We start from the raw sequence: 26,327 nt of genomic DNA, 5'->3' as shown, positions 1-26,327 counted from the left end.
AATGCATTAGAAGAAGCGTAGGTTTGGAGGAAGGGAGTTTGAGAAGAATTGTTGCTTAAATGATGCAATTTTTCATTGATTGATATCATAAATGTGTAAAGTACGGAATATTCTAAACACAGGTTGGGAGGGAGCTCAGAAAGGGGGATTAGAACAAAGTTGTTATACCCTATTTTTGAGCCTGAATAATTTGAGTAACCTAAGGGATGTTGCATCGCCCAGACAGAATTGAAATACATAATAGGGACCTGGTAATGAGGATTAATGCCTATTACCAAAGGGCACTGGCGCGCATCGACTCGGTTTCGAACCTGTGTCAACGGATTACGAGACCACTGCTCTACCAACTGAGCTATCGCACCTCCTGTCTTGTCAAAGGATATTAATAATAATAATAATAATTATAGTTCAGTTCTTGTATAGCGCATAATATACGTTATGAAATAACATCTCTATGCTGCGGCAGGACTTGAACCATGAAACATGTAATCGACAGTCTTTTGGCGTACAGTGTGTATCCACTAGACCATCGCTAATACAGCCTGAAGGTATAAACATTGAATAAATCAATTTTCTCTTGAAAAAAAATTAGAAGATGAAAAGCCAGTCATCAATGGATGCCCAAGTGATCAGAATGTCACCACAGACTTTGGGAATGCTACAGCTGTAGTAACCTGGACACCCCCTACAGCAACAGATAACTCTGGTAACCAGACACTGACATCCTCTCACAATCCTGGAGACTACTTTCCTATTGGAAACAACACGGTAACCTACTATGCAAGAGATTATGCAGGAAATACAGAAGCATGCTCCTTCTTTGTAGTTGTGTCTGGTAAGTGCTTGTCTTGTACTTCATCTTCTGGAAAACAGTTTGGTAGTCTTTAGTGAAAGCTGAATTCAGATTTTAGAAATGCAACATTTTTATATCTCATATAATTTTTCTCACAGATAATGAGAATCCAGTCATCAGTGGATGCCCAAGTGATCAGAATGTCACCAGAGACAATGGTAATGAAACAGCTTTAGTAATCTGGACACCACCTACAGCAACAGATAACTCTGGTAACCAGACACTGACATCCACTAGCAATCCTGGAGATTACTTTCCTATTGGAAACAACACGGTGACCTACACATCAACAGATGGTGCAGGAAATACAGAGACATGCACCTTTATTCTAGTTGTTACAGGCAAGTGAATTTTATCATATAAGATAATATCATCATTATTTTTTTTCCAGCGGGTAACTTTTCCAAAATCATTAATGATGATGATCATCATTCAAATGATATTTTGTGAGGTTGTTATTGTAAACAAAAATAATAATAGACTTTACGAGGTAACTTGTTAAGTGCTAGGCAAATTTGGATAAATATTAATGATGATAATGTCACATAAATAGCAATTCAATCACATTCCTTATATTAACCCTAAAATGACTGGTTAAGCCCCCTCCCGCTCTAATTTCGTGATTTACTTTGTAATGCTTGATTAAATTAAACAATGCCACTTCCTGACATTTTTTCCGTAAGAGTCTAGGGCATCTTTTGAAACAAATTTTTTGAAAATCGGACCTGCTGTTCCAAGTCACTTGACCTTTTGTCTTTCAGGCCGAAAATGGCTCATTTTCGTGATTTGTGTACAAAACATATGGAAATATCATTTTTACAAAAAAGAGATAAAACATTGGTTGTTTGGTCTTTTTTTAAAGTTTAGGTGTCAAAATTAGTAAGGTCTTTGTGCATGGGGGGGGGGGGGTCACAATCCTTTTTCCTCAATTTTTAAAGGAGTCCAGAGTTAAATTCTGGGGCCATAGGCAATGGTTATCTATTGTTGCCAAGTCTTGCTTATTGTTCTCTGAGAGCCATTAACCTTCATTGTTGCCTTTCGTAGTTCTCTGAGGGTGATATTATAGTATTAATGACTGCTTTGAGAGAAACAGTTGTTTTTATACGCTCAAGGGAAGGTTAGAATTGTGCTATTGCCCAAAGCGTCCAGAGGGCAACAGCCCAATTGTAACCTTCCCGAGAGCGTATAAAAACAACATTTTCTCGAATATTAAAGCAGTCATTAATACTTTTATATGCCAAAAAAAAAAAGAGTCAACTTATGACACCACCTTGGCCTTTCTCTAGTTTATCTGCGCGGATGTTTTTTATGAGTGTATCTTTGAGAGTAGACCAGATCTAGATTCTAGTCTGAGCAAGATATTTTTACAATTTTGGGGGTGGGCCGGCCCTTTGGGGAATATGGAGAAAAACCTGCGCTTTCATATGACACCTCACTTATTGAGTATCACCTTCAAGATCACGAGCAATATTAGTTTGAATCTCTGGTTAGTAGAACATCGACCAATTTAGCATGAGTGCGCAATGGTCAATGCATAGGGATGTGTGCAATCTCTACGGGAAGGATTTTAGCACTACTAGACCTACTTACTAGAATCTAGGCCTACTAGATCTATTTTGAAAAAATTTATGGAGAATTTAACGTACCCTTTTGGTGTTCGTACTGTCAGCAAGTCTTGCATTTGATCATCAATCAAGAAGTTGAAATCTTGGGAGAGTTTCTTCAGCCATTTTTGCCTTTGGTTTGGAATTTAGTACGATCGAGATTACCGTACTGAAATTACCGACCAATTCTTCGCACACGTACGGTATCCTCGATCGCTCAACCAGTTTTTAACATGTGAACCTATGGGTATTTCACCAAGACTCAACTATTTTCCCGGGTAACCATGGTAACTGGATGTTCACCGGGAATTTTAAAGGAATAGTTAAAGTTCATGACTGCAATTTTGACCAATCAGATGGCTGGATTTCTTAAGTGAGGTATATAAATGTAATTTATATTATTATTATTATTATTATTATTATTATAATGCTTGTTATACTTGAACTCCAATCATGTCTCTGTTGATTGTGTGTTTCTTTTACAGATCCAGTACCAGAAAATTGTTTTTTAATTGGTAGTTAAATTAAAACTGCCACTCTTCTTAAATGTGGCCAGAGATTAAATCTGGCTCAACTTTAGGGTCTGTTGATTTCATCAGGGTCAAGTTTCAACCCTTGAATTTGTTCATAAGTTAGTGTAACAGACAGTGTAACATAAAACAATCAGCTTGGTCATTGAAATGAAAATGAGAATGAAATGTCATACAGTTTCACAGTTACATTTTTCTTTCCTATCAACGTTCTGTTATATACAATGTAATTTTCATAATAATGTCTATAATGTTCTTTCGGTAACTGTGTTAATTTATTATGGGCGTTCCCAACTCAAGCTACGCTTTCCGGGTTTTCGCCTCCTTCCGTATCTGAATTAATTACTGTATACTCTATGTTGAAATAATTGTTACATATATCATGTATATATACATTGTGTTTTATATTGTGCTGTTGAGAAGGAAATAAATGTTAATAAATACAAAATACAAAATACAAATACATTCATTTTTGGAGACAATGAAATGGTTGATATTTGGCACATTATACATGTAGGAAGGTGAACTCAATTTACTATACAACAAAAGAAATTTGTCAAAAGGTATGTGTTGGGCCTGACAATCCCTTCTGCCTGTAACATATACCCAGGAATGTACAAAATTGTATTCATAGAATGCTTGAATAGTAGTTTCTGTATATTTTGCATTTGGAAGTTATTATCTTTATGGTATATATATATTTGAAAACTTTGATAATAATGACTTTTATTTTTTTGGTCATTTTCTCCCCTTATCTAGACCCGATGGTCAATATATCCCTCTCGGTTAATGAAATGTATAATCTGACATCACCGGGGTATCCATCAAACTACGACATCAACCTTAACCTCCAGTGGACTGTGTTAGCGCCCTCTGACTACCGTGTCATGATCTCCGTAACAGACTTCAGGTCGGAGGCTGGCTATGATTACCTCCACATTGGTGGGGGATTGACCTTTGACCCTGATACGTGGATGGTACGGTTCTCGGGGACTTATGACTCACCTACGGAGGTTCTACTACCAGGGAGAGAAGCTTGGATTTTGTTCTTCAGCGATTACAGTACTACGAATGTAGGATTCGTTCTTGAAATTACAACTTCTAGTGAAGCAGGTGGGTAAAGAAAGCAATATCTTTGTGATCTTAAATTTATAGTGCATACTTTAATCGTTTTAGTTTTGCAAGGTTTATTTCATGTCTTTTGCCGTTATGTGATTGTACTTGAAATTAAGAATGATTGATATGTTTTTTTGTTTTTTAATAAATCTCCTTTTATGAATCAATAAAGTTTGTACAATAAGCCCACTTGAGGCTACCTGTTCTTTGATATGGAAGAGAATAAAAGTCTACATAAAAATGTGCGTATAATGATACATATATCAAAATTGATAATGTAACGAATAAAAAACTTTGTAATAAAAAGTGTGAGTTTAATGCTGCTATTGCCTAATTTGAAGTTTCCCCTTTAGGTTTACAACAGACTTATATCTTATATATACTTGTTTGTTTCAGAAAATATTACCAGTAATAAATACAATTTTCATAGATTATGTTGTTAACGTGTCAGCCATGCTTTAACACTCCGTAGAGAAACATTTTGCAAGGTGGTATTTTTCCAATAGACCAGTTTACTAACCTCCTCATAGTTTATGCATACTTTTGAAACAAAGGTTGTTCTGGAGAAAGTAAAATCTTGCCTGAGGCTTGTCCAACATAGCAAAAAGTAATGTATGCAGACTGGATTCCAAGTATTATAGTTCATGCATCAATAACAGGTTAATGGAATACCTTGACACCAGGTTCCCTGGAAAGAAACATCCACAAATTTGAATATATCAGTAAACCGGTATATAGTACAGTGCTATAGATCAGTTTGTAGTTAGCACATGGTACAAATGATCCCCAAATATTCACAGATCTTTGACACATGGAGAGGTCCCCCTTTTTGCAATAATCACTGCCAAAGTCATGGAAGTGTCTCATGAATAACTTTTGTTTGCCAATCTTTGTATCATAGAATCTACCATCGGTGCATAAATGTATAATGATGACAACTTTCATGAGCAGGTATCCAGTATTCTTCTCAGTGGGTTTCACAATTTTGAACAAATGACTTTATCTGCCCATGCTCAGCTTGTATCTACAAACTGGCTCATTAATAATTTTAATTTATTGTTTCAAGTTAGAGAATAGTGCCTTAAGAAAGCATATTTTTCTTAATCTGAACATTAATGCATGGACTGCTTTATTCTTCCAGCCGGTGAATGTGGAGCATCTTTCATCTCCTGTTTAAAGAGAGATGTCTGTATTTCCAACTCGACTTCCTGTGATGGGTCGCCTGGATGCTTTAATGGATATGATGAGTGGAATTGTGGTATGTAACACAGTGTTGGTTGAAGAATGCAAGCCCAGAAGATTTCTGAGCTCATCTTGAGTGCCCGGCTCATTGCTGTTTATACCCTAGTCACGTACGGTCAAACTGGCTTCACACCGACTCCAAAATGACAGATAGTTTACCATTAAGGGTAATGTAATGGCGGTCTGGTGTCAGTCTCGTTGGTGTGATAGCTGGGCCGGGAAGTACACGTATCTTACCTGCATAGCTGGTGTGATACACACGTAGGCAACGTTTTTTCTGATAGTAGCGACAGTTTGTTTCCACCATGGAAGGTGGTGCTGCAACTTTGATAGCTTAAGAACCATTGAACAGATTTTCACCAAACTTGCATGAAGTATATGTTTGAGCATCCAAGGAAGAAGTGAATAGATGTTGTGGGTAATATGGCACAGGGTTGCAAGAGTGTTAAGAAATAATTTTAAAAAAGATCTTGATACAATGCAATTTGAATCAGACTTTGAGGAAGCATGCAAGAGAATGCAAGGATGAACACAATGTTGGTTGTAATAGGTCAAAGGTCAGAGGTTACAGGGTCATAACAATGTTTAAAAATGCAAACTTGAACAGATTCGAAGCAGTTCAACCCAAAGCTGAAGGAAGTACTAAGCATGAGCATCCAAGGATGAACTCATAGCATTTTTAGTGTAAAGGGTCATAGGTCATAAAAGTGTTTAAAATACCAAAAAATATTTTGTCCCCATGGTAACGTGCAAAGCATTAAATCAATTCAAACCAAATTTAGCTCAAGTATATGTTTAATCATGTAAGGACGCACTGATTAGATTTGGAGTGTAAGGTTGCAGTGTCAATAAAGTGTAACAATTAAAGAAAATACATGTGTAATGTGACTGCGAAAATGTAAAAACCGTTGAAGCTATCATTACAAAACATGGGATAAGTTTGTATGAGCATGTAGGAATGAGCTCATTGGAATTTAGGTGTAAGATATCATAGGTGATAGATCTCATGAAATAAGAAATGTTTTATAACAGTGACGAGTGACCAAACACTGAACCAATTTCCACCAAACTTGGCTCAAGCGTGAATGAGCATGAAAAGATTTAAAACAAAGAGTTTGGTTCATGAGGTTGGTGATTATAGAGACCGGTGGTCATTTGCTTGACCAGTCATGAGGCATGGTCAGTCGTGCTTTGCCAGTTATTTGGCATGAACAATTATATCGGGTGTTTTAAGTCCTAATATTAGAATTGTGGGGCATATAGGCAAGACCATGCATGTTTGATTTAATTTTTTTTAAATATGAAAGCTTGACAGCTTACCAGCAATTTTGCCAGAATTGTTTACTCCTAATTGCTTGTTTGTACAGTTTTTTTATTTATAATAATGATACTAGTGATGATGATAAGAATAGTAATAATGATATATTAATGATTGTGATGAATAAGAAGAAGAAGGAGAAGAGGAACAGGAAGGATAAAAAGAAGGAGAAGGGGAGAGGAAGAGGAGGAAGAAATGAATTTCTGTAAAGTGCATTGAATGAACTCACGTATATGCCTGTGTAAATGATAGTTTAATCATATTCCATACTTTCCATTCTTCCCATAACACCAGACCCAAGCTGTCCCTCTTCTGATATTCAGACAATTCCCACCTCGATGCCCTACTCTGTCATTTCTGACAACTACCCATTAGCCTACGGCAACGACATTGAGTGCGTATGGGTACTCCAAGCAGAGGCTTACCACTCCCTCGTCATCGACATACCAAACTTCTACTTGGAAGAGGACTACGACTTCTTCTACATCGGGCTTGGCCACGATCGATTGTTGGAGTCGGGTTCACTTGTCGTTACGCTGACCGGATATATTGCATCAACAAGATACTATCTTGGGATCGAGTCATATCTGTATTTTTATACTGATTACTCAAATGGATACTCTGGGTTCGTTCTAAATGTGACATCCATTCCATTTGAATGTAAGTAGGAGGACAATGTACTACAAATGTCCAATCTCTTTATCTTCTTTAAAATGACGAGTACCTATACTAAAACTAATACATAAAATAAATAAACAAAAATTGAGTTTATTTAGGATCATGATGTATTTGCCTCTTTTGCGCTTATCTGTTCGATGCTATTTAGTGTGTCTCTTGTTCAAGAAAGCATAGTTCAGAATTATCAAATTATATATCTGCAAATGGTGAAGTTAACATAACATATTCCTTAATAGTGTTTGCTCCAATAATGCATGCTCATAGAGACAACTTTTCATATTCTTCCCCAGTAACTGAGTCTTGTGATGCAGACCAAAGAGTTCCAGTGGGATCTGCTTGTAATGGAGTTACTGATTGTGTTGATGATTCAGATGAATTTGGATGCGGTAAGTTGATTATTTCCCCATTTCTCTCTATTGTCATTGGGGTAAGATAGCTGACACAGTCAGTTACTTTGTCTCCCTTTGTCTCCCTCTCAGACAAATGATTGAGGCTTCAAGTCTTGCTCAAAGAGATGACTGGAGCATGTCTTTTGGGTAAATGTTAGGTGATTAAATGATATTAGCTGTTATCCATTATTGAATGATTGAGTTGACATATATTTCCATCATCATAATAAAATATGGAACATCATTACAGATAAATATATAAAAATTACCACCCCCCTCCCCCCACCCCACCACGAAAAACAAAATGGAAACAATGAATTTCAAAACAGATGAAAGTATAAACCAAAGTACAATTGGAAAATGGTGTGTCTGTAAAAGCCGTTAAGGTTTGACAATTGAATGCACCATGCGCACAAGAAATAACAGCATGTGTTGTCAGTAAAGAAAAATGAATTGCATTTCTGTATAAATGATGCATTATACAGAGAGAGAACAAATGTTTCTAGTAGAGTCTTTTAAATGAATTGTTAATCAAACAGACTGTAAAATAGAAGGCAGAGATTTCCAAAGTTTAGGAACAACATAACTTAAGGAATTGTTTAATGCATTAGAAGAAGCGTAGGTTTGGAGGAAGGGAGTTTGAGAAGAATTGTTGCTTAAATGATGCAATTTTTCATTGATTGATATCATAAATGTGTAAAGTACGGAATATTCTAAACACAGGTTGGGAGGGAGCTCAGAAAGGGGGATTAGAACAAAGTTGTTATACCCTATTTTTGAGCCTGAATAATTTGAGTAACCTAAGGGATGTTGCATCGCCCAGACAGAATTGAAATACATAATAGGGACCTGGTAATGAGGATTAATGCCTATTACCAAAGGGCACTGGCGCGCATCGACTCGGTTTCGAACCTGTGTCAACGGATTACGAGACCACTGCTCTACCAACTGAGCTATCGCACCTCCTGTCTTGTCAAAGGATATTAATAATAATAATAATAATTATAGTTCAGTTCTTGTATAGCGCATAATATACGTTATGAAATAACATCTCTATGCTGCGGCAGGACTTGAACCATGAAACATGTAATCGACAGTCTTTTGGCGTACAGTGTGTATCCACTAGACCATCGCTAATACAGCCTGAAGGTATAAACATTGAATAAATCAATTTTCTCTTGAAAAAAAATTAGAAGATGAAAAGCCAGTCATCAATGGATGCCCAAGTGATCAGAATGTCACCACAGACTTTGGGAATGCTACAGCTGTAGTAACCTGGACACCCCCTACAGCAACAGATAACTCTGGTAACCAGACACTGACATCCTCTCACAATCCTGGAGACTACTTTCCTATTGGAAACAACACGGTAACCTACTATGCAAGAGATTATGCAGGAAATACAGAAGCATGCTCCTTCTTTGTAGTTGTGTCTGGTAAGTGCTTGTCTTGTACTTCATCTTCTGGAAAACAGTTTGGTAGTCTTTAGTGAAAGCTGAATTCAGATTTTAGAAATGCAACATTTTTATATCTCATATAATTTTTCTCACAGATAATGAGAATCCAGTCATCAGTGGATGCCCAAGTGATCAGAATGTCACCAGAGACAATGGTAATGAAACAGCTTTAGTAATCTGGACACCACCTACAGCAACAGATAACTCTGGTAACCAGACACTGACATCCACTAGCAATCCTGGAGATTACTTTCCTATTGGAAACAACACGGTGACCTACACATCAACAGATGGTGCAGGAAATACAGAGACATGCACCTTTATTCTAGTTGTTACAGGCAAGTGAATTTTATCATATAAGATAATATCATCATTATTTTTTTTCCAGCGGGTAACTTTTGCAAAATCATTAATGATGATCATCATTCAAATGATATTTTGTAAGGTTGTTATTGTAAACAAAAATAATAATAGACTTTACGAGGTAACTTGTTAAGTGCTAGGCAAATTTGGATAAATATTAATGATGATAATGTCACATAAATAGCAATTCAATCACATTCCTTATATTAACCCTAAAATGACTGGTTAAGCCCCCTCCCGCTCTAATTTCGTGATTTACTTTGTAATGCTTGATTAAATTAAACAATGCCACTTCCTGACATTTTTTCCGTAAGAGTCTAGGGCATCTTTTGAAACAAATTTTTTGAAAATCGGACCTGCTGTTCCAAGTCACTTGACCTTTTGTCTTTCAGGCCGAAAATGGCTCATTTTCGTGATTTGTGTACAAAACATATGGAAATATCATTTTTACAAAAAAGAGATAAAACATTGGTTGTTTGGTCTTTTTTTAAAGTTTAGGTGTCGAAATTAGTAAGGTCTTTGTGCATGGGGGGGGGGGGGGGGTCACAATCCTTTTTCCTTAATTTTTAAAGGAGTCCAGAGTTAAATTCTGGGGCCATAGGCAATGGTTATCTATTGTTGCCAAGTCTTGCTTATTGTTCTCTGAGAGCCATTAACCTTCATTGTTGCCTTTCGTAGTTCTCTGAGGGTGATATTATAGTATTAATGACTGCTTTGAGAGAAACAGTTGTTTTTATACGCTCAAGGGAAGGTTAGAATTGTGCTATTGCCCAAAGCGTCCAGAGGGCAACAGCCCAATTGTAACCTTCCCGAGAGCGTATAAAAACAACATTTTCTCGAATATTAAAGCAGTCATTAATACTTTTATATGCCAAAAAAAAAAAGAGTCAACTTATGACACCACCTTGGCCTTTCTCTAGTTTATCTGCGCGGATGTTTTTTATGAGTGTATCTTTGAGAGTAGACCAGATCTAGATTCTAGTCTGAGCAAGATATTTTTACAATTTTGGGGGTGGGCCGGCCCTTTGGGGAATATGGAGAAAAACCTGCGCTTTCATATGACACCTCACTTATTGAGTATCACCTTCAAGATCACGAGCAATATTAGTTTGAATCTCTGGTTAGTAGAACATCGACCAATTTAGCATGAGTGCGCAATGGTCAATGCATAGGGATGTGTGCAATCTCTACGGGAAGGATTTTAGCACTACTAGACCTACTTACTAGAATCTAGGCCTACTAGATCTATTTTGAAAAAATTTATGGAGAATTTAACGTACCCTTTTGGTGTTCGTACTGTCAGCAAGTCTTGCATTTGATCATCAATCAAGAAGTTGAAATCTTGGGAGAGTTTCTTCAGCCATTTTTGCCTTTGGTTTGGAATTTAGTACGATCGAGATTACCGTACTGAAATTACCGGCCAATTCTTCGCACACGTACGGTATCCTCGATCGCTCAACCAGTTTTTAACATGTGAACCTATGGGTATTTCACCAAGACTCAACTATTTTCCCGGGTAACCATGGTAACTGGATGTTCACCGGGAATTTTAAAGGAATAGTTAAAGTTCATGACTGCAATTTTGACCAATCAGATGGCTGGATTTCTTAAGTGAGGTATATAAATGTAATTTATTATTATTATTATTATTATTATTATTATTATAATGCTTGTTATACTTGAACTCCAATCATGTCTCTGTTGATTGTGTGTTTCTTTTACAGATCCAGTACCAGAAAATTGTTTTTTAATTGGTAGTTAAATTAAAACTGCCACTCTTCTTAAATGTGGCCAGAGATTAAATCTGGCTCAACTTTAGGGTCTGTTGATTTCATCAGGGTCAAGTTTCAACCCTTGAATTTGTTCATAAGTTAGTGTAACAGACAGTGTAACATAAAACAATCAGCTTGGTCATTGAAATGAAAATGAGAATGAAATGTCATACAGTTTCACAGTTACATTTTTCTTTCCTATCAACGTTCTGTTATATACAATGTAATTTTCATAATAATGTCTATAATGTTCTTTCGGTAACTGTGTTAATTTATTATGGGCGTTCCCAACTCAAGCTACGCTTTCCGGGTTTTCGCCTCCTTCCGTATCTGAATTAATTACTGTATACTCTATGTTGAAATAATTGTTACATATATCATGTATATATACATTGTGTTTTATATTGTGCTGTTGAGAAGGAAATAAATGTTAATAAATACAAAATACAAAATACAAATACATTCATTTTTGGAGACAATGAAATGGTTGATATTTGGCACATTATACATGTAGGAAGGTGAACTCAATTTACTATACAACAAAAGAAATTTGTCAAAAGGTATGTGTTGGGCCTGACAATCCCTTCTGCCTGTAACATATACCCAGGAATGTACAAAATTGTATTCATAGAATGCTTGAATAGTAGTTTCTGTATATTTTGCATTTGGAAGTTATTATCTTTATGGTATATATATATTTGAAAACTTTGATAATAATGACTTTTATTTTTTTGGTCATTTTCTCCCCTTATCTAGACCCGATGGTCAATATATCCCTCTCGGTTAATGAAATGTATAATCTGACATCACCGGGGTATCCATCAAACTACGACATCAACCTTAACCTCCAGTGGACTGTGTTAGCGCCCTCTGACTACCGTGTCATGATCTCCGTAACAGACTTCAGGTCGGAGGCTGGCTATGATTACCTCCACATTGGTGGGGGATTGACCTTTGACCCTGATACGTGGATGGTACGGTTCTCTGGGACTTATGACTCACCTACGGAGGTTCTACTACCAGGGAGAGAAGCTTGGATTTTGTTCTTCAGCGATTACATTACTACGGATGTAGGATTCGTTCTCGAAATTACAACTTCTAGTGAAGCAGGTGGGTAAAGAAAGCAATATCTTTGTGATCTTAAATTTATAGTGCATACTTTAATCGTTTTAGTTTTGCAAGGTGTATTTCATGTCTTTGGCCGTTATGTGATTGTACTTGAAATTAAGAATGATTGATATGTTTTTTGTATTTTAATAAATCTCCTTTTATGAATCAATAAAGTTTGTACAATAAGCCCAAGGCTACCTGTTCTTTGATATGGAAGAGAATAAAAGTCTACATAAAAATGTGCGTATAATGATACATATATCAAAATTGATAATGTAACGAATAAAAAACTTTGTAATAAAAAGTGTGAGTTTAATGCTGCTATTGCCTAATTTGAAGTTTCCCCTTTAGGTTTACAACAGACTTATATCTTATATATACTTGTTTGTTTCAGAAAATATTACCAGTAATAAATACAATTTTCATAGATTATGTTGTTAACGTGTCAGCCATGCTTTAACACTCCGTAGAGAAACATTTTGCAAGGTGGTATTTTTCCAATAGACCAGTTTACTAACCTCCTCATAGTTTATGCATACTTTTGAAACAAAGGTTGTTCTGGAGAAAGTAAAATCTTGCCTGAGGCTTGTCCAACATAGCAAAAAGTAATGTATGCAGACTGGATTCCAAGTATTATAGTTCATGCATCAATAACAGGTTAATGGAATACCTTGACACCAGGTTCCCTGGAAAGAAACATCCACAAATTTGAATATATCAGTAAACCGGTATATAGTACAGTGCTATAGATCAGTTTGTAGTTAGCACATGGTACAAATGATCCCCAAATATTCACAGATCTTTGACACATGGAGAGGTCCCCCTTTTTGCAATAATCACTGCCAAAGTCATGGAAGTGTCTCATGAATAACTTTTGTTTGCCAATCTTTGTATCATAGAATCTACCATCGGTGCATAAATGTATAATGATGACAACTTTCATGAGCAGGTATCCAGTATTCTTCTCAGTGGGTTTCACAATTTTGAACAAATGACTTTATCTGCCCATGCTCAGCTTGTATCTACAAACTGGCTCATTAATAATTTTAATTTATTGTTTCAAGTTAGAGAATAGTGCCTTAAGAAAGCATATTTTTCTTAATCTGAACATTAATGCATGGACTGCTTTATTCTTCCAGCCGGTGAATGTGGAGCATCTTTCATCTCCTGTCTAAAGAGAGATGTCTGTATTTCCAACTCGACTTCCTGTGATGGGTCGCCTATATGCTTTAATGGATATGATGAGTGGAATTGTGGTATGTAACACAGTGTTGGTTGAAGAATGCAAGCCCAGAAGATTTCTGAGCTCATCTTGAGTGCCCGCCTCATTGCTGTTTATACCCTAGTCACACGGTCAAACTGGCTTCACACCGACTCCAAAATGACAGATAGTTTACCATTAAGGGTAATGTAATGGCGGTCTGGTGTCAGTCTCGTTGGTGTGATAGCTGGGCCGGGAAGTACACGTATCTTACCTGCATAGCTGGTGTGATACACACGTACGTAGGCAACGTTTTTTCTGATAGTAGCGACAGTTTGTTTCCACCATGGAAGGTGGTGCTGCAACTTTGATAGCTTAAGAACCATTGAACAGATTTTCACCAAACTTGCATGAAGTATATGTGTGAGCATCCAAGGAAGAAGTGAATAGATGTTGTGGGTAATATGGCACAGGGTTGCAAGAGTGTTAAGAAATAATTTAAAAAAGATCTTGATACCATGCAATTTGAATCAGACTTTGAGGAAGCATGCAAGAGCATGCAAGGATAAACACGATATTGGTTGTAATAGGTCAAAGGTCAGAGGTTACAGGGTCATAACAATGTTTAAAAATGCAAACTTGAACAGATTCGAAGCGGTTCAATCCAAAGCTGAAGGAAGTACTAAGCATGAGCATCCAAGGATGAACTCATAGCATTTTTAGTGTAAAGGGTCATAGGTCATAAAAGTGTTTAAAATACCAAAAAATATTTTGTCCCCATGGTAACGTGCAAAGCATTAAATCAATTCAAACCAAATTTAGCTCAAGTATATGTTTAATCATGTAAGGACGCACTGATTAGATTTGGAGTGTAAGGTTGCAGTGTCAATAAAGTGTAACAATTAAAGAAAATACATGTGTATTGTGACTGAGAAAATGTAAAAACCGTTGAAGCTATCATTACAAAACATGGGATAAGTTTGTATGAGCATGTAGGAATGAGCTCATTGGAATTTAGGTGTAAGATATCATAGATGATAGATCTCATGAAATAAGAAATGTTTTATAACAGTGACGAGTGACCAAACACTGAACCAATTTCCACCAAACTTGGCTCAAGCGTGAATGAGCATGAAAAGATTTAAAACAAAGAGTTTGGTTCATGAGGTTGGTGATTATAGAGACCGGTGGTCATTTGCTTGACCAGTCATGAGGCATGGTCAGTCGTGCTTTGCCAGTTATTTGGCATGAACAATTATATCGGGTGTTTTAAGTCCTAATATTAGAATTGTGGGGCATATAGGCAAGACCATGCATGTTTGATTTAATTTTTTTTAAATATGAAAGCTTGACAGCTTACCAGCAATTTTGCCAGAATTGTTTACTCCTAATTGCTTGTTTGTACAGTTTTTTTATTTATAATAATGATACTAGTGATGATGATAAGAATAGTAATAATGATATATTAATGATTGTGATGAATAAGAAGAAGGAGAAGAAGAGGAACAGGAAGGATAAAAAGAAGAAGGAGAAGGGGAGACGAAGAGGAGGAAGAAATGAATTTCTGTAAAGTACATTGAATGAACTACATGTAACTTTAATTTGCCTGTGTAAATGACAGTTTAATCATATTCCATACTTTCCATTCTTCCCATAACACCAGACCCACGCTGTCCCTCTTCTGATATTCAGACAATTCCCACCTCGATGCCCTACTCTGTCATTTCTGACAACTACCCATTAGCCTACGGCAACGACATTGAGTGCATATGGGTACTCCAAGCAGAGGCTTACCACTCCCTCGTCATCGACATACCAAACTTCTACTTGGAAGATGGCTACGACTTCTTCTACATCGGGATTGGCCACGATCGATCAGAGCCGGGTTCACTTGTCGTAAGGCTGACCGGATATATTGCATCAACAAGATACTATCTTGGGATCGAGTCATATCTGTATTTTGATACTGATTACTCAAATGGATACTCTGGGTTCGTTCTAAATGTGACATCCATTCCATTTGAATGTAAGTAGGAGGACGGTGTACTACAAATGTCCAATCTCTTTATCTTCTTCGAAATGATGAGTACTAAAACATGAACGTATATTGTTTTGGGTAATTGATAGAAGAAGTGGTCCTAAAATTATTATTAGTAGTAGTAGTAGTAGTAGTAGTCGTAAGAGCACTGTTAGAAGTAGTAGTGGTGAAAGTAGAAAAAGTAGTTGCATAATATGAAAGAAACCAAAATGTTATTAAAAATATGAGTATATGATAATGGTGAGGGCATTGAGTTACCCTGTTTAAATAAAACAAATGAAACAAATAAATAAATAAAAATTGAGTTTATTTAGGACCACAATGTATTTGTCTCCTTTGCGCTTATCTGTTAACATAACATATTCCTTTGAATACTGTTTGCTCCAAAAATGCATGCTCATAGAGACAACTTTTCATATTCTTCCCCAGTAACTGAGTCTTGTGATGCAGACCAAAGAGTTCCAGTGGGATCTGCTTGTAATGGAGTTACTGATTGTGTTGATGATTCAGATGAATTTGGATGCGGTAAGTTGATTATTTCCCCATTTCTCTCTATTGTCATTGGGGTAAGATAGCTGACACAGTCAGTTACTTTGTCTCCCTTTGTCTCCCTCTCAGACAAATGATTGAGGCTTCAAGTCTTGCTCAAAGAGATGACTGGAGCATGTCTTTTGGGTAAATGTTAGGTGATTAAATGATATTAGCTGTTATCCATTATTGAATGATTGAGTTGACATATATTTCCATCATCATAATAAAATATGGAACATCATTACAGATAAATATATAAAAATTACCACCCCCCTCCCCCCACCCCACCACGAAAAACAAAATGGAAACAATGAATTTCAAAACAGATGAAAGTATAAACCAAAGTACAATTGGAAAATGGTGTGTCTGTAAAAGCCGTTAAGGTTTGACAATTGAATGCACCATGCGCACAAGAAATAACAGCATGTGTTGTCAGTAAAGAAAAATGAATTGCATTTCTGTATAAATGATGCATTATACAGAGAGAGAACAAATGTTTCTAGTAGAGTCTTTTAAATGAATTGTTAATCAAACAGACTGTAAAATAGAAGGCAGAGATTTCCAAAGTTTAGGAACAACATAACTTAAGGAATTGTTTAATGCATTAGAAGAAGCGTAGGTTTGGAGGAAGGGAGTTTGAGAAGAATTGCTGCTTAAATGATGCAATTTTGTAAATGTGTAAAGTATGGAATATTCTAAACACAGGTTGGGAGGGAGCTCAGAAAGGGGGATTAGAGCAAAGTTGTTGTACCCTATTTTTGAGACTGTATAATTTGAGTAACTTAAGGGATGTTGCATTGCCCAGACAGAATTGGAATACATAATACTGGTATGTGGCAAAATAAATGCATTATATAACATGTGATGATTTCAAACTTTAGCTTTCATTTTGTAAGGTATATATATATATAGGCCTCAAAATGTTTGTTATTTCAACGGTACATTGTGAAGAGTCAACGTTTTGCTGAATTGTACTTTTATTTACATAGAATGCAATATTTGTTCCTGGTTGTATTAAAGCAAATATTCCCCTTATATGTGATGATGGAAACATGAATATGATGTTTTATTAATTTGTGTTTTCGCCCTTTCTTCGCAGTGTGCCAAGACGATCAATTTCAGTGCAATGGGCTTTGTCGCCCTCTTTCCATCCTCTGTGATGGAGTGATGGATTGTGAGGATTTTTCAGATGAGGAGGACTGTCGTAAGTAGTTTGTATCAAGGTTAAAACTCCACACTGGATTACAATAATGTTATCCAGCAATGAATTTGTTTTTTCTTTGGTATTAAGACTGGATTGCAAAATTAGTCAGGGAATTTTCTTCAGAGATAAAGTATCTGTGACAAAGTCATTTACATGCATGTGTAGGGGTCTTTTACATATTTTTTTTATTGAAGTCAACTGTAGCATAACAAGATGTTTCCATGTAATTCTGATGTAGAGTGCATATATGTGCTATGTTACTCTGTGATAGATATCAAAGTTTATGTAATATTGTTCATTATGCCAGGGAGAATCAAGTATATACCATTTTTTTTTTTTTTTAATTCTTTGTTCCATAAAATGATAAAACATACTGAAATAATCTGTTATCCATGGATTACGTCAGTCGTGAATCGATTGATTGAAAAGTGCATTTTATTTTTTTGATGGTTCTTCCTTAGCACGCTGTGAGCCAATCCAGGAAGGCTCCTGCCTTGGCCTCCTTCCATTCAACCAGACATACTACCCTAGCAGTCTGGCAGACATCAACCAGACACTTGCTATTGAAAGTTTCAGTGTATTAAGCGCTGCTGCCACCACCTGCCACACTGATGCATCTCTCTTCCTCTGTGCTGTCCTCTTCCCGGAATGCATCCACGATGGGCCCACGGCCAGACCGTGCCAAACCACATGTGAAGCTGTCAGGAGTGCATGCTCGTCTGCTTTTGAGAGCTTGACTGGGTCTCCCTGGGCGATTGCTTGCGAGGAGGAGTTCAGCAACGCTAGTCCTCTCAACGATGGTTCTCTTGCTGATGGTTTGCTCTGCAGAGGGCCAGAAGGAGGTGAGAATGAGGGCATGATAGTGATTAAAACTAGGCCGGGCAATCTAACTTTTTGAGCAATGTTCTTTGAAGTTACCTGTACACTAAAAGGATACTAGCAATATCCGTTGGTAAATTTTTCTAACGAGCAGTTACATGAGATTGATGATCGAACCATAATCATGATTATGATTCATGTATAGTCAAGAAAATTATGTTTTCATATTTATTTTCATGCTATGTATGGTTTTCAGCATGAAACAAATTTAATTAAGGATGACAAAAATACATACAAGAATGTATTTCATGTAAATCATCAAGAAATAGTTAAGTTCTCGGAAAGATTTACTGTTAGGTTTCTCATTTTAATGCCTCTGTTACAAAGTAGGCGGAGGCATTATGTTTTTGGGTTGTTCGTCTGTTCGTTCGTCTGTACGTCCCGTTCTCGTGATCACGTTATCTCAAGAACCGATAAATGGATTCCCGCCAAACTTACATAATGTATGTATCTTGCAGAGCCGATGAACTGATTAGATTTTAGGACCATTAGATCAAAGAACAAAGGGTCATAAATGTATATGAAAACAAGCTTGTAATCACAGTATTCTGAGAACCTGTTGATGGTTTTTAATACAATCAAACTTGATCGCTCTATGGCGGAGGCATCATTTTCGACTGCGCGCAGTTGAAGGTCCATCTAGTTTTAAAGTGAACTTGGAAAAATATCATAAAATAAATTTCCCCTGAAAAGTATTGTTTTTTAAATGCCCTGATATTTGAATACATGTTATGGCCACCGTACACGTTACGATGGTACACCTCCAGCTGTGTGCGTCACATATCCCGCCACTCAGTCGCAGACCAATCTAGATCGTAAGGTGTGCGGTAGCCTTAAGATGAAAAGTTGAAAAACAGCTTACAATTTTAGACCAAACTTGCATGCCACATGTAGATGTAGACTCTTATACCCATATCTATGTGTAGCGCCTATGACTTTCATTAAGATGCAGTAATCAAGATGTAGTGCAGTTTTTTCTCATTTTAGTGATTCCAAAATCTCTTGGTATCCTGTGTACCGGTACGACATAATCAAACCTTCTCGGTTTCGCTCAGAGACTGAGCTTCTTTAACAATAGAACTGCATGACCTAGAGGGTGTTTCACGAAGATCCTAAGTTGAACTTAAAAATTATGGAGGGCCATTTGTGGCCTTTAAATAAAATATATTCAAAAGCGAATATTCAAGTATTTTAGACTTTTTATAAATTCCACATCAAGAACATGAAATCTCCTTGATAATATAAAATATGAATGCTTTGAATCAACATTATGTGCCTTTTAAAATAAATTTTACAAAATACTTTCATGGATGCTAACTGCTTTCCATAATTGTTAAGTCCAACTTAAAGTCGATCTTAGGTCTTTGTGAAACATCCCCAGAACTCAACTTTATCTTTTAGAATCTATTTATGTTGCGCTTGATTTGATCTTGTCAGACATCACCAACACAATGATCTGTGGCACCAGGCCGGTCTTCAATGAAGCAGTTGAGAGGATCGTTGGAGGCGAGGGCTCCGACCTAGGAGAGTGGCCTTGGATTGGATCGCTAAGCCGGGGTGCTACCAATCATCAATGCGGGGCAACAGTCATCAGCAGAGAATGGGCTATCACCGTAGCACACTGTGTGTAAGTAATAATAATCTTTTAAAGTCCACACCAAATTGTATTAAGTTAAACCGAAAATGGGAATTCTTTTTGCCCAATTGATCGTGAGCCCAGCAGCCACTGAGCAGCGCCAGATCGACGTTGCTCTATCCCTTATTGCCAAACAAGGTAGCAGCAACTCCCGCTTTTAACGTCTTTTGGTATGACGCGGCCGGGGTCGAACTGACGACCTCCCGGTTGTGAGGCGGACGCTCTACTGACTGAGCCAACACACCGGTACTTCACTCGTTTCCTCTTCTTTGGATCAGGTTTTTCGTCTCCAAAGAAAGTATACCTATTTTCATAGATCATTATTTTTGATATGGCATGACTTTCATGATTTTTTTTCTTTTCCAAAATCTTAACCCTTACTGTATGGGGGGGGGGGCCTGGGAGGCCCCCCCCCCCCCCCTCGACATTTTTGGAGATTGCACCACAACCGCTCGGAATTTTGAATTGTCGTTTCATGACTTTTTTCCCTCAAGTCTTAAGCACATTTTGTAACAATTTTTGTAAATGATTCTAGTTCCCTATATATATTTCCAGATTTGATATTCATGAATGCTTATTCATAATTTATGCAAATTAACCTATGCATTTTCAAATATCATAAAAATAATGAAACCTCATGAATTTTAGATGAAGGAAACATCAATACATTTTCAAGATTCTTCACAAGTCTACGGACAAATATGAAGAGTTTTCTGTAAAATGTATAAAATTAGCATTTTGCATAATTAATTAGGCTATAACGACAAAAATTTGCATATTAGGAAAAAACTAATTATACCGTCTTGTTCCTTACGTAAATATCTACAAACATGCAAATTTTCGCTTTCATCGGACATTCGACGGCCGATATCATAGGAGGGGGGCAGGCCCCCCCCCCCCCAGTCAGAGAGTGCTTGAAATAGCCCAGTACAGTAAGGGTTAAAGGCATCGTTTAACATTGTTAAATCTGAGATGCACGGCCCTATTGTTATCAGTGTCTGTGACATGGTAAAATATTGAAGCCCTAAAAAAAACTGCGCTTCGAAATGATCAAGAAGTGCCTCAAAAAGTAAAATTCTTTGAATGACAGGTTTTACCATACTTGTTTTCCCCCAATAGACTGTAGTGTTAGGAAAACGCATAATTTGATTTCGATTTCCAATCAGAAATATCTTGATAATCAGACAGGCGATCGGCTTGTAAAAGTCATGGGGTTCCTGACTGACCTAAAGATTTAAAATTAAGATCGCAGCATGAGCTAAATCCAGGATTTTGTTTCAGAATCCCTTTAAAGGGAAGTCCATTCTGATATCACAATGGTATACAAAGAGAAATGAAAGAAATGTATTGGTGACAATTTGAAAGAAAAAAAAAAGTGAGAAAAGTTGTGAATTACAAATGTGTAATCGATCACTCACATATAGGCAACTCTTTGATTACCATTATGAATAACTTTTCCATTTCTTTATATGACTAGATATTTCTTTTCTTGGTTGGTGCTACTACTATTCGGAATATATGTGTGTTGTGTAGCATATGTGTAAAATTATTTATCCAATATTATATTTAAAGCACATGTACATGTGCAATATAATTTTTTTAGAGAAAAATACAAAGTTAAAAAATATACTTAGTACAAAGCTAATGGAGAGCTGTTCCCAAGGAAAATCACTGAGTTACCAATTTGTCTTTTATCGACTAAAACAATATATGTATAGCACCATGGTACTGTTCTTGAATGTACTATTAGAAGTATAGCCAAAGGATAGGGATATGATTGGCATGCACCCACCCCCCTCCCCCCCCCCCCCCCCCCCATGGATACTTGAAGGATAATTCAACTTTACTAGACAACAACTCTAAAAGAAAGCAGAATAATCAGAGAAGCAGACGTTTGAATGAAAGTGGACAAAAATAAGAAAGTTATGAATATTTGAAAGTTGTAATCACTGTACGTATGGGCACTACCCATTGGTTTAATCGGTATGGTGACTGTTCACATTAATTTAGTGATCTCCTACAGTGTATTTCAAACATTTATACCTTAATATTGGACCAATTTCTTTCAAATTTTCGCATTCTGTTTCTCTTCTTTTTCTGCTTTTAGACAAAATGAACTTGTTTCAAATATTTGATTGCCCTTTAAAGAATTTTAATTGCACACAAAAATCTGTCATGTACAAAGTGTCAATGCAGTGATGCCCCCATTTGCCACCAAAATGAACATGCTGGCTATATATGCGCTCATCCTCATTGCAGTTCTATAGCATGTAAAAGAAAGCTTATGAAAATGAAATGATGAACATACAACACTCTTGTATTCATTTACAGAATGAACTAAACTGAGGTTTTTAGAGTGATACAGTGAGTGCTAATATACAAATATACACTGTCGTGAGAGGATCTGGTTGAAACTATGGGCCTTAAGGTGCCTGCAATGCTGAAAAATGGCACTATTGCAGTCATCGAGGGCCCAGTTTTTTTAATCCAGAGACTCAAATAAAGGCAGTGTATATTTGTTTGATATACTTCATTCATATATGCATTGTTCATTGATTGGTTGAAGATTTTGCAGTAAAAATCAAAGAATTCAAACTACCCGCTGTAGCCATTCCTGTTGCCTTGTCATTATGGGGATTGAAAATTCAGCAAGCGTACAGGATTTCAAATGCCTGCAGCAGGCAACTCCTGCGGTGCCATAGCGCTCCCACCATGAGTCGCAGTCTAATTAACTGTGCTGCACTACTGCAGTACCTGTATATTAAAGTTATTCAGCTTGATAATAAACGACCTCTGCGCCATTGATGGTCTGCGCGTGGGGTCAAATCACAGGGCCGACATTGCAAGCCTTTAATTTTGCAGCGATTATTTATTATAGGATGTCAACAGAATGTCGTATTCTCATACTCAACATCAAAGTTTAATTTACTTTGATACTTTACGCGCTGCGACATGATTACTGTGTTAATTTTTGCTAGCCAAAAATAATACTTTTTGCAAAATAGTATTTTTGATCAACACTTTTTAACCAATCAATGACAAGAATATATGAATGACGTATATATTACAGTATATCATTGTTCTAATTCATATCAAATTGCCTTTGATTCTAGTGGAGCTTTTGACACCATCACCGTCGGTACCATCAGCATCTCGAACGGCAACACATCGTACCAACACACCTCGTCGTTGGAGATTACGTCTCATCCAAACTTCACTAGCGCTTCTGGTGGTGATGACATCGCTGTGCTCAAACTTGTGGATCCCATACCCGCGTTTAGCGATTTCCTCAGACCCGCCTGTCTGGCCACGGTCGGGGATGAGATTAATAACTATAGGACTTGCTACATAGCAGGGTGGGGTCACACGACAGAGGGTGAGTCTATGTACATGCAGTTTTAAGATTGAAAACACTTTCATCATATCCCGAATCTGAAAGCAGCTCATATCTCAGTTACCCAAGTATGTAGCAGTAGGGCAATTCCACGGTAACGGAAGGACACTCAGACAAGATTTTTGAACTTCAGGTTCATACTAAAAGAAATGTTTTATTAGTATGTATTAAACTATGGGGAACAAAATGTGTTTCAGTCAAGTGGAAAGCTTCATCAACTTCACAAAGTTTGGATAAACACTAATTAACTGGAAAAACCATGTCCATTTTTATGTCCTTCCGTTACCGAGATAATTAAAATGCACATTCTTAAACTACTTAACTATTTAACTATAATGACAATTTTTTGGGGGAGAATTAAAGGCACTTATATAGGTATTATATCTGTACTGTTTCACATCTTATACTAATAAAACAGTTCTTTTAGTATGAACCTGAAGTTTAAAAATCTTGTCTGAGTGTCCTTCCGTTACCGTGGAATTGCCCAGTATATATGTCAAATTAATATCAGGCATCTTTGAATTTGATTGAAAGGAATTGAAATTAAGTTGAACAGGATGAATATTTAGCCCAAGCTCTCAGTTTATAGAAAAATGGATGTAATACCAAACCAATTCTTTTCAAATGGATGTAATACCAAATCCAATTCTTTTCAATTGGATTTATCCCCCCCCCCCCCATTTTTAGAGGGAGGTTGACCCCCCTTTCTGCTCTCTTTCTCTCTCTCTCTCCCCTCTCCCTCTCTCTCTCTCCCCTCTCTCCCCCTCTCCTGGCTATATTAGCCATGTTCAGACGGGGCTTTGCTAGTCAGCATAAGTTTAATCCCTGCAGCAGTAAATACCTCATGTGTATTTCATTTACACCATTAGTTGTCCACACCTTCTTACTCGGAGCAGCTTGACAAGTTGACACGATAAACACTAGTAGACCTCAACCCACCTAACCGTGCGAAATCTAATTTTAATTTGTAATTGTAACAAACGACTCAAGTGCAAGTGAGAACATCCACACGGTCAACTTACGCTTCCCTTTAGTCATGTTAGCACGTTACTCCTGGATAAATCCAGGGGTAAATTGGTCAGGGTAAAGGTAGGCGTAGCAAACACGACCTTCATCACTACTGCCACCTTTACACCGACCTCACCATATTTACCCCGACTAGCTCTTAACAAGACCTTTACCCCGGGGTAAATTGCCATCGTCTGAACAAGACTTATAGCAAGCTTCTATTAAAATTACAGGATAGGTTAAATCTACAAGGATTACTTGTTGAGTGATCTCTGGAATTGTGCCAATTTGTTATTGCATAGATAATAATCAAAGTCACATTTGTAAAGCGCTCAATACTGTTGTTTTCCAGCCCTTAAATTATAATTATTATTACCAGGGTCATTGGATTCAACTGCTAATCCGCACATATTAGTGTAAACGCTCCGCTTCCTGGGACACGTGGGGGGTATTTCAGCCAGGCGCCATTTTACAAGTGCACTCATGCCAATCAAAACACCATAAAGTTTGCATCCTACTGAACACAGTCTAACCAAAAGAAAGTACTTATCGATCAAAATAGGATTTGTATTTTGAAATTAGGATTTTTTGGGGAAAAGAATAGGATGTTTGTTCAGTTGGGGTAAATTGGGAGGTCTGTTAACTACAGGAGCCAACCAGTTCCCATAGGTGATGGGTAATTAAATCCGAATTTGATTTGATTTTTTTAAAATTTATATTTTGAAGGTGGATCCATTTCCAATGACCTTCAGCAGGCTGTTGTAGGACTGATACCAGATGAGTATTGTGGCAGTGCCTACGGGAGCTTCAAGGCCGACTCCATGATATGTGCTGGCTATCAGGCCGGTGGCGTTGATACATGTAACGTGAGTTCAGGCATTCATATTTATCACTTTTGGAACCTTTTGCTTTGGTTCGTTTTTCTGTTCATCTTGCTACTTGTCTCTGTACTTTATGTTTAAAAAAAGAAAGATAGTAATAATAGTAATAGTTATAATAATTGAAATAATGATGATGATAATAATGATGATGATAATAATGATGATGATAATTATAATAATGATAGAAATATTAATAATGATAACAACAAAAACAATAACACTCATCATCATGATCATTATCATAAATATCCATAAATAAGTTGTTATGGGTTGGACTCATTGTACATTGTATTACTATTAGGGATGGTTGTATAGGGGCAGGTGATTGTCTTTAGTCAATGGCCCAAGGTTTTTGCTGTCCTGAAACAATAGTGTTGTTTTTTGCCTCTCTCTCTCTCCCTCTACCATGCTTTTTGTCCTGGTGCTCGTAGTATTTTCCTGCTTCTCTTGTTTATAGCCATTATTTAGTAGTCAGGAGATTTTGTTATACTTATATATGTTTATATTTTTCTCAGTTCTTTAGTTAGTTCGGTTTGTAAACATTTTAATGTATGCAGTATATTCTTATCTGATGAGTTGGTACATTTTGGACATACTCACAAGCCATTCATGAGGGACCTTCAACCAAGGTCACCTCATCTTTCTATTGTAACGCCATATTCTGTGAACTTGTTATATTCATGAATTTTTTTAATTGAATTTGAATTTCTTTATTGCCGTCATGCACAAAATAAAATGAAGGCATAAAAATCGTCTTACGGCTCACATTTGTATAAAATATAACAATACATTAACATTAACTACAAATAACATGTCATATTTGTAATGTGTAATGTGTGTTATGAAAGAAAGATAAATAAAACTTGAGCTTGAACTTGAGATTGACCAAAGTCACTTGTCGTGTGGTTGGCAGAAGGACTTAAGTGTAATGACTCCTTTGTGCTAAATGCGGATGCGCACTATTGCTCTAAAAATGCCCATAACTTTTACTTTTAAAAAACCTTATTTGGCACAATACAAAAACCATCCATTTTTTCTCTTTAATTGTTGATAATGAGAGCAATCCCTGTCATGTTTAAAAATGGTACAGAGCAATCAAAATCATAGTCACCAGAAATTTGCT

The 26,327-nt window shown here is 36.7% G+C and overlaps 1 protein-coding gene across 7 annotated transcripts in view; it reads left to right on the top strand.

Moving 5' to 3' along the window:
- The window catches only part of LOC105446087, a 104,188-nt gene that overhangs the window by 75,164 nt on the left and 2,697 nt on the right, over positions 1-26,327 (top strand). For 4 of the 7 annotated variants that reach the window (XM_030973802.1, XM_030973803.1, XM_030973801.1 and 1 more), the window contains 17 exons: positions 593-835; positions 952-1,194; positions 3,747-4,100; positions 5,245-5,361; positions 6,958-7,323; positions 7,632-7,727; positions 8,924-9,166; positions 9,283-9,525; positions 12,079-12,432; positions 13,572-13,688; positions 15,297-15,659; positions 16,101-16,196; positions 17,302-17,406; positions 17,868-18,248; positions 19,723-19,912; positions 23,035-23,297; positions 25,050-25,189. In XM_030973802.1, the coding sequence (XP_030829662.1) occupies positions 593-835; positions 952-1,194; positions 3,747-4,100; positions 5,245-5,361; positions 6,958-7,323; positions 7,632-7,727; positions 8,924-9,166; positions 9,283-9,525; positions 12,079-12,432; positions 13,572-13,688; positions 15,297-15,659; positions 16,101-16,196; positions 17,302-17,406; positions 17,868-18,248; positions 19,723-19,912; positions 23,035-23,297; positions 25,050-25,189 (3,914 nt within the window). The remainder of the gene's footprint in view (positions 1-592; positions 836-951; positions 1,195-3,746; positions 4,101-5,244; positions 5,362-6,957; positions 7,324-7,631; positions 7,728-8,923; positions 9,167-9,282; positions 9,526-12,078; positions 12,433-13,571; positions 13,689-15,296; positions 15,660-16,100; positions 16,197-17,301; positions 17,407-17,867; positions 18,249-19,722; positions 19,913-23,034; positions 23,298-25,049; positions 25,190-26,327) is intronic. The other 3 variants (XM_030973804.1, XM_030973805.1, XM_030973807.1) reach the window with 3 other exon arrangements.

Source organism: Strongylocentrotus purpuratus, unplaced genomic scaffold (assembly GCF_000002235.5).
Source record: "Strongylocentrotus purpuratus isolate Spur 01 unplaced genomic scaffold, Spur_5.0 spur5_scaffold_7, whole genome shotgun sequence".
Lineage (NCBI taxonomy): Eukaryota > Metazoa > Echinodermata > Echinoidea > Camarodonta > Strongylocentrotidae > Strongylocentrotus > Strongylocentrotus purpuratus.
This window is presented reverse-complemented; position numbering and strand designations above follow the sequence as displayed.